General features: G+C 40.5%; 1 protein-coding gene across 1 annotated transcript in view; it reads right to left on the minus strand.

Moving 5' to 3' along the window:
* ZSWIM5 (zinc finger SWIM-type containing 5) overlaps positions 1-9,180 on the minus strand; it is a 58,519-nt gene extending 49,339 nt beyond the window's left edge. Inside the window, exons 1-4 of the mRNA XM_018046489.1 lie at positions 9,174-9,180; positions 7,829-8,185; positions 2,163-2,311; positions 576-726 (exon numbers count right to left, since the gene is read on the minus strand). Of these exons, the coding sequence (XP_017901978.1) occupies positions 576-726; positions 2,163-2,311; positions 7,829-8,185; positions 9,174-9,180 (664 nt within the window). The remainder of the gene's footprint in view (positions 1-575; positions 727-2,162; positions 2,312-7,828; positions 8,186-9,173) is intronic.

The raw sequence follows: 9,917 nt of genomic DNA on the forward strand, positions 1-9,917 counted from the left end.
GGCATCACTGACTCGATGGACATGAGTTTGAGCAAGCTCTGGGTGTTGGTGATGGACAGGGAGGACTGGTGTACTGCAGTCCATGGGGTTGCAGAGAGTCGGACATGACTGAGCGACTGATCTGAACTGAACAAAGGAGAATAGAGAAAGAAAAATAGAAGTCCAGAGCTCAAGACTTAGAAATGGCCTTATGGCTAAGAGGTTTGCTAGAAATGATAAAGAAAAGCAGACCCAGGGAATGTGAAAAAAGTGAGAATGGCAAGTATTTGGAGAGCCAAGCTAATGCCATGAGACAGAAGCCAAGGCAAAAGGTTTTCTCTCACTAAAGGCTTCTGTATGGTAATATCTGGAATAGAACGCTAGTGTCAGTAGCAAAACATAAGGCTGTGGAAGAAACACAAGTAAGTTCAAAATGACTCCGGGTGGCCTCTGTAGAACCTAAATCTTCCACCATTTGGGCTAACGTTCACTTAGCAAGATCTATGTAATGACTAATGACAAGTATTCACTAACACTATTGCTGGGGACAAGCTCACAGGATAGACATAGCACCTCTCTGAGATATGGGGACTTACCTAGCTCATCCCAGAGCTGCCTGCACTTATCTGTCATGCTTGTTCCTTGTTGCCTCCACAGTGTGAGTCGTGGGTCAGCCATAAACTGTTCTGTTATTAGTGTCAGCATCCTGGCTCCATTGGAATCTCTCATCCGCAGCATCTCTCGAACCTGACACATAAGGAGGGGCAGGTGGTTGGTGACTGTACATCATAACAAAGTAGGAGGAGAAGGAAGGGGAAGAGGGGGAGGAGAAGATGAAGTATCTAAGCACAGCATATCCAAGGAGCCAAAAAGAAGGCCTCTTCTTCTGTAAGCAAGTTCTCTGAATGTAATAAGAGAGCCTGCTGTGCACAATGAGATACCACTTCATACTCACAAGGATGGCTAGAATAAAAAAGCTAGATAATAAGTGTTGGCAAGGATATAGAGAAATCAGAACCCTCATACACTGTTTAGTGAGATTGTAGAATGATGCAGCCACTTTGGAAATCACTCTAGAAATTCCTCAAACATAGAGCTACCATATGGCCTACTAATTCCATTCCTAGAGAGAAATGAAAATATATATGTCAACATAGAAACACTGTACAAGAATGTTTATAGCAGCATTATTTATAACAGCTTAGAGGTGGAAACAATCCAAATGCCTATCAACAGACAAACAGATAAATGAAATGGGTGGTATCCATACAATGGAATATTATTTGGCCATAAAAAGGAATGAAGTACTGACACATGCTACAACATGGATATATGTTTTAAAATATTTTGAAATACTATGCCAGGAGAAAAAAGCCAGTCACAAAAGACTACATACTATAGGATTCCATTCCTAGGAAAGTCCAGAATAGGGAAATCTATAAAGACAGAAAGCACATTAGTGGTTGCTTAGGGCTCGGGGAAGAGGGGCATGGGGAACAGGGGAATGATAGGTAAAGGGAATAGGGTTTATTTTTAAGATAATGAAAATGTTCTAAAGTTGACTGCAGTGATAGCTGTACATATCTGTCAATATACTAAAGACCACTGAATTGCACAATTTTTTAAATGGCTGAATTTTATGATATGTGAATTATATTTCACCAAAGGTGTTAAGAAAGAAAAGAAAGAAAGCCTGCTGTGAGAGTCCCCAGTTCCAAATTACTAAGTTTCTGGGACTTCTCAGTGGCTAATACTCTGCACTCCCAATGCAAGGGGCCAGGGTTCAACTCTTGGTCAGAGAACTAGATCCCACATGCCACAACTAAGACCTGGCACAGCCAAATAAATAAGTTAATATTTTAAAAACAACAAAATATTGTCTCTTAAGGCTTCATTGGGCAGCCTTGGGTTCAAGGCAGGGGGAGGTAGCTTTATTACTAATCCCCCCAGGAATGCAAACTCATTTAGAAAATGTGGAGCAAGAGGAAGAGGACGACCAGGGTGAGGCAATAGGGCTCCCTGGACGCAACCTGCTCTGTTCTGCTCTGTTCAGCTCCCCTGCCCCCAAGTAGTTTTCAAGCATTCAGTACAGGTAGGTCAAGTGAGCTAGCTACAATGCATGAAGCCAGAAGTGTGGTGAGCCCAGTTTACATAAGGAAAAAAAAAAACTTTTCATCTCTTACCTTGGCAAACATTGAATTGAGTTGCTTTCCAGAGCCATAGTAACCACCCTGGGAGAGAAAGAGCTTCACTTGTTCTTTCACCTGTTCTTCATCCAAATGCCAACAGTTCTCATCATCAATGCTGGCCCCAGCCGTGGGGTCAGGAGCACCTGCAAGGAATAGGATGGTGAAATGAATCTCCTGAGTTCCTACACTCTACACTCAGCAGGAGCAGCCCTATGTGAGTATATTCAGAAACAGATGGGCATTCTGCCTTAATCCAGGCTTTGTCAATTGTGTGGTTCTCAAGAAACGTAAGAGAGTAGAGCTAGTTTCATGTTCACTGAAAGTCTCGGTTGTATCCTCTCCCAAGGTCTACAAATATCATCCTGGGGTAAAAATGCACAAGCACGAAAATAGTGATGTATTTTTTTCCCCTAGGATAATGTAATTCTTCTATTTTGTTTTTCTTTGAAGTTTAGAATAAGCCTTAAAGCACACATATTATTTTAAAATTAAAACAATACTTTCTTAGAAAATAAAAATTTCTCTTTTTAAAATTCACAATAAAATTGTAGCTTCTCAAGTGGAGTCAACAATTCTAAATTTCTGGAAACTTGCTACCTAAAGTACAGGCAGGGTTATATACAGGGTGATATTTTATAAATTTATACTCAGAATATCTTTCCTTCCTGGGCTCACCTCAATGACATCACTTAAAACACAGTGTTAGTTATTTACACATCCCTCTCCCCTAGTAGCCTGTTAGCTCCTTGCTCACAGTTGAATCATCTATGACACAGTTCTGGTAATGTGACAAGCACCTAAAAAATATCTGTGGAATGAAAACTGAATCTTCTTCTCTCACTTTCTCAAAGACTGAGTCCTGTGATAGGTTTTTAGAACCCTGTCTCCAAGTGACAAAAGACTACAAGTCAATATAGTCTTATAGTATAAGTCAATACTCCATATGTGTGGTTGTGCAATTGGTTACAAATTCATGTCATGTTTCATCAGTCAGTCTACCTTTCTTCTTGTCCTCCTATATGAAAGCCTCATTAAATTAATTCCAGGTCTGCAGAGAATAGTGCTCTTCTGCCATGCTTTTTCAGTGCATCTTATCGTCCAGGAAATCAGGAGGACTCATATTTAGTCTACAAATACTAATTAACATTAGGAGCAACCAGTTTATGGAATCTGCTATATGCTACTTTTCTTCAAATGCGTTATTCTCAACACAGTTTTGATCATATCCCTTCCCTGCTCAGAAGTCTTCAGTGATAAACTATTCTTTATAAATGAAGTCTAAACTTAGCTTAGCATTTAGGGCCCTCCCTGTTCAGGCCCTTTCACTTCTAGTCTTGTCTTTCCTATACTTATGCTATATTTCAACTAGAAACTTAGTGTACCCAGGAGTCAATGACATTTCCTGATGACTTTACTTATGCTTTTCTCTTTACTTCCCTTCCTTTCCCCACAACCTGTTCTTTGGCCAAAAAGCATTACTTCTCATTGTCAGTATTGCCTCAGCTCTATAGTCAGGGCTGCAATGAGAAAGAAAAACCATAACATCAGTATACAGATAGGCTAACACTGCTGAAATTTACTGGGCAGGAGGGGCTCTCACTGAATTCACCATATACCCCATACACCTCACCTGTCAAAAGTATGCCCTTCATACTCATATGCATGAAAGTAATGTAGTAACTCTCTTCTTCATACTTTATTATTACTTCTCTTAAAGACCTGTTGCATTTTGTTTTACATTAGAATTGAGCTTGTCTCATATACTCCCAACTACACTGAAGCTTTCAAACAGTAGAGTTCAGTTCAGTTGCTCAGTCGTGTCCGACTCTTTGCGACCCCATGAATTGTAGCACGCCGGGCCTCCCTGTCCTCACCATCTCCCGGAGTTCACTTAGACTCACGTCCATCGCGTCCATGATGCCATCCAGCCATCTCATCCTCAGTCGTCCCCTTCTCCTCCTGCCCCCAATCCCTCCCAGCATCAGAGTCTTTTCCAATGAGTCAATTCTTCGCATGAGGTGGCCAAAGTACTGGAGCTTCAGCTTTAGCATCATTCCTTCCAAAGAAATCCCAGGGTTGATCTCCTTCACAATGGACTGGTTGGATCTCCCTGCAGTCGAAGGGACTCTCAAGAGTCTTCTCCAACACCACAGTTCAAAAGCATCAATTTCTTGGCACTCAGCCTTCTTCACAGTTCAACTCTCACATCCATACATGACCACAGGGAAAACCATAGCCTTGACTAGACAGACCTTAGTCGTCAAAGTAATGTCTCTGCTTTTGAATATACTATCTAGGTTGGTCATCACTTTTCTTTCAAAGAGTAAGAGTCTTTTAATTTCATGGCTGCAGTCACCATCTGCAGTGATTTTGGAGCCCCCAAAAACAAAGTCTGATACTGTTTCTACTGTTTTCCCATCTATTTCCCATGAAGTGATGGGACCAGATGCCATGATCTTTGTTTTCTGAATGTTGAGCTTTAAGCCAACTTTTTTGCTCTCCTCTTTCACTTTCTTCAAGAGGCTTTTTAGCTCCTCTTCACTTTCTGCCATAAGGGTGGTGTCATCTGCATATCTGAGGTTATTGATATTTCTCCCAGCAATCTTGATTCCAGCTTGTGTTTCTTCCAGCCCAGCGTTTCTCATGATGTACTCTGCATATAAGTTAAATAAGCAGGGTGACAATATACAGCCTTGATGTACTCCTTTTCCTATTTGGAACCAGTCTGTTGTTCCATGTCCAGTTCTAACTGTTGCTTCCTGACCTGCATACAGATTTCTCAAGACGCAGAGCAGAGATTCATTTTCGTACCTCACAGTGCCTGGATCATTACAGCATTGAGTTAATATTTATAGAATGAACAAATGCATGTCCTATTGACCATCTAGATTTAAAACCCAGGTGGGCAAATAATATATCCTATACTACCTCTGTAAACTGAAAGTGGCAAAGAAAAACAAATATACTCCTTCCATCCTTCAAAATTTGTTAAAAACAGCCATTTATTGAGTGCTTCCTATAGGACAGTGTCTATGTACTTTTTATACATATCCCTGCAGTGGCTATAGGACAGGACTGGAAAAGGTCAGTTTTCATTCCAATCCCAAAGAAGGGCAATGCCAAAGAATGTTCAAACTACACTGCACTCATTTCACTTGCATTCATTTCACATGCTAACAAGGTAATGCTCAAAATCCTTCAAGCTAGGCTCCAACAGCACGTGAACTAAGAACTTTCAGATGTACAAGCTGGATTTAGGAAAGGTAGAGGAAGCAGAGATCAAATTGCTAACATCCTTCTGATCATAGAAGGGCTTCCCAGGTGGTGCTAGTGGTAAAGAAACCGCCTGCTAATGCAGGAGATGTAAGAGATACTGGTTTGAGCCCTAGGTCGGGAAGATCCCCTGGAGAAGGACATGGCAACCCACTCCAGTATTCATGCCTGGAGAATGCCATGGACAGAGGAACCTGGCAGGTTACAGTCCATGGAGTCGCAAAAAGTCAGACACGACTGAAGAGACTTAGCATAGTATACTGGATCATAGAAAAAGCAAGGGAATTCCACAAAAACATCTACTTCTGCTTCACTGATTATGCAAAAGCCTTTGACTGTGGGGATCACAATAAACTGTGGGAAATTCTTTAAAAGACGGGAATATCAGACCACCTTATGTGTCTCCTGAGAAACCTGTAGCAACAGGTCAAGAAGCAACAGTTAGAATTGGACATGGAACAATGGACTGGTTCAAAATTGGGAAAGGAGTATATCAAGGCTGTACACTGTCACTCTGCTAATTTAACTCATATACAGAGTACCTCATGTGAAATGCTGGGCTGGATGAAGCACAAGCCAGAATCAAAACTGCCGGGAGAAATATCAATAACCTCAGATATGCAGATGACACCACCCTTATGGCAGAAAGTGAAGAGGAACTAGAGTTTTATAATTTTATTTTTACTTATTTATTTAATTTATTTCTGGCTGTGCTGGGTCTTCATTGCTGTATGGGCTTTTCTCTGGGTGCGGCAAGTGGGAACTACTCTATAGTTTAGGTGTGTGGACTTGTGGAGCAGGGGCTTTAGGGCACATGGGCTTCAGTAGCTGGCGGCTCCCTCTAGAGCACAGGCTCAACAGTTGTGGCACATGGGCTTAGTTGCTTCAGGCACGTGGGATCTTCCTGGATCAGGGATGGAACCCGTGTCTCTGGCATTGGCAGGCAGAATCTTTACCACTGAGGCATTGGCAGTGCCTCATTTACCACTGATTCTTTACCACTGAACCACCAGGGAAGCCCCTTTAGAAAGCTACTCTTTAACAGCATCTCTCAAATAGAGCTCAGTTACCACATAATGGGCTTCCCAGGTGGCACTAGTGGTAAAGAACTCTCCTGCATGAAACATAAGAGATACAGGTTTGATCCCTGGGTTGGGAGGAGATCCCTGGAGGAGGGCATGGCAATCCACTCCAGTATTCTTGCCTGGAGAATCCCACAGAGGAGCCTGGCAGACTATAGTTAGTGACTTAGCATGCATGCATGCATCATGTAAACGCAACTCTGAGGATAAAGCAACAGAAGATTATTTCTGCTAGTCAGCAAGAGTTCCTGGAAGCTTGTCTGACTATCTTTATTTCTGAGAAGTGGTGAGGTTGTATGTAGGACTTGATTAGTTCTCTTGGGCAACTGGGAAAGGCAGGTCTTTAGTGCACAGACCATAGTATTATACAGGCCATTAACCTAGTCTCACTGCCTTATTCACACTAATACCAAAGTTATATTCTAAAAATAGGAAGGAAGTATAGAGAGGTATAAAAAACTCGAGTTCGGAGGTCAGGTGAGCCTAGGTTATAAATAATTTCCTTATTTATAAAATGGTTATAATATCTACCTCACAGGGTAGTTTTGAAAGCTAAATGAATTAACATATATAAACATACATAAAGTTCTCATGTATGATGCCTGCAACATAGTAGAACCTAACTAACAAAATGAAAAATTGGCTCAAATAGCTCCTCTTCTCAAAATTCTTCAACAGTTTCCTATGATTAAGTATCTACAACCTGGCTTCATAACAAAAGCAAGCATTCACTTCAGGCTTAGCTGTCTTTTCTACTAGATTGTAAGATATTTGAAGACAGGAACCATGTCTGTTTTATGCCCTCAACAATCAGCACTATCACATGCACAGAGCAGGTACTCAACATACATTTCTTGAATGAATACGTGAACATCGTATCTCTCTCCATCCATTATATAGCTCATAAACACAAGGCAAACAGACACGCTTTAGAATAACCATGGTGCTATGCAGGATCCCGAAATGTTAAGGAATTCTGATACCCATTTCATTTCACTGAATGACATTAATTTTTTTATGTTTTCTTTCACTCCTGAATATTCCAGGCTCCTAGAGGCAAGGATTATATGGACACATGAAGTCCACAAACTGGTTTAATTTATAACTCTAACATCCTCTGTCATTTTCACCCAAACTTTATGAGGTGGACAACTGGATGGCTTTAAGAAACAGAGTTAATAAATAGTTTGGATAGAATAAACTGATTGAAGTTAAGTGATTACAATGGCAAAAGTATCCCAACCTCTAAACATGCAATAAAGCAACAAAATAGATTTTTTAGCAACAAAAATATTGTACAATTACCATTTACTTGGTTGATTTCGGAGTTGGAGGACAGAATCTCATCTGCCAATTTCTGTGCAGTAGGAAGAACTTCAGTGTGGTGTGCCGTGATTAAATATTGAATAAACTTTTGTAGCTGGTCCCTATTCATCTGGAAAAGGGTTTCTGAGATAGGAAGACGCAATTTGACTTGATCTGGTCTACGGATCCTGTAGAGTGAGAGTGCTACCACATGAGCACAGTAGAATATGTCTTTATTCCCACAGCCACAGGTCACTGAGGTGATTTTGCATCGATCAAAACTGATGGCAACTTTATAAGTCACTGCTGGTTCAGAAGTAGTGGCTGGTTCAGTTACTGTGCCACTGAGATGGAAGCCTAAGGAAACAAAGAAGACAGGTTTAGAGATTCTCTAGTAAGAAACTTGAAGATTTTCATTTTGCATTCCAGTTCATCAGTTCAGAAACTATTTGCTGAGTATCTCCCACATACACAGCAGGCTCTGTCAAAGGTCAATGAAATCTAGGTGTAGTTCTTAAGGAACATACAATCTAGAAAGAGTCCTTACCCTGAAGTCTATGGACCTCCAGAACTAATAAGAAAACTTTTGTTTGTATGTGTGTACATTCTTCTGGGGGAACATTTCATACCTTTTTCATAATCTCAAAAAGGTTAATCAAGAAGCTTGAATAAGAGACTTCCCTGGTGGTCCAGTGGTTAGGAATCTGCCTGCCAATGCAGGGAACACAGGTTTGATCCCTGACCAGGAACTAAAATTTCACATGTGTGGGCAACTAAGCTTGTGTGTCCCAACTACTGAGCTCGCACGCCCTAAAGCCCATGCTCTGCAAGAAGAGAAACCACCTCATCGAGAAGTCCATTGTGGTGGTTGGGGACTCAAGTGCTCTAACAATGAGTGAGCCTGAATGCACTACACACTTTCAAGGACTTCTTGTTTAGTTTTACAAGCATTGCATCCCTCCAACCCATCCCCAAGTCATAAAGCTAGCTCTGCCTTGACAAAAAAGATTTGAACAAATTTCGGCTTACTGTTCTATGGCTGAGGCACCTTTCCTAGCTGGCCTCTACACTGTTTAGAAATTTTAGAATAAAATTGTACTGCAGCACTTTCTTCATTACATATCACAATGGCTCTGACATCTCAGCGTCCAGGAAAAAAGCTGAACTATAAACACCTGCTATGAGGTTAGCCCCTACAAGCATGTTATCCTATAAGTGTACCATGTTTTCCTTACCTTCAGCATGCTCCAAGTGCCATTTAGGAATAAGACAAGATTCAAAAAGTGTGCTGAAATGGCCTCATAGGCCCCTAACAACTGAGTTCTTTGTATGCAGTCTTGCTTACATGCCATGCTTAAATGTGCAACAAGAGCTCTGAAAACATCAATATTACCAAGAAATTGTTAAAAATTCAGGAATGGCTCATTAAAAGAGTTCTTATACCCCTGCCTTCTAAACTAAATAGTGGCCTAAGTGGAAATGGAAATGTAACTTAACATTGTGTTACAATGTAAATGTTACATTTGTAACACTTAACATTTCTTTACCAGTATCACAGCTGGGGAATGCAGGGCATGGGCTGGACCCACCTTGGACTAAACAGAAAGTGCTAAGGATCAATCAGTTTTATAGCTATGGAAAATATAAATAAAGTTTCTTTCCCAAATAAGGAAATCCTATGTTCTTCATGGCTTAGCTCAATATCACTTCCATACGAAACTATCTGGTGTCGCAGTTGCAAAACTGAATCTTATTAAATGAAGAAACTTTAACATTTGTGCCTGTAGAGCTTACAGTTTAGTTTACAAGAGGGCAATTTACCCAGAATTGACTAATAATTTCATCAGATAATAATTTCACAGATGAGGAATAGGCTCACAGAAGTTATGCAATTTGCCCCAATTTTATTGTATGATTACAGTCATGATAACAGAAATTAAAATGACTGCAAATTCACATTCTGAAACATTTTAGGCTTTAAAACCAATGAAAAATAAATTTGTAAAGAGTTTCCCTCAATTAATGTACTTCTTGAATATATCCAAATTGCTTCTTTTGCTTTAAAAAGAAAATAATTCTTCATCACTAA

Source organism: Capra hircus, chromosome 3 (assembly GCF_001704415.2).
Source record: "Capra hircus breed San Clemente chromosome 3, ASM170441v1, whole genome shotgun sequence".
NCBI classification, from domain to species: domain Eukaryota; kingdom Metazoa; phylum Chordata; class Mammalia; order Artiodactyla; family Bovidae; genus Capra; species Capra hircus.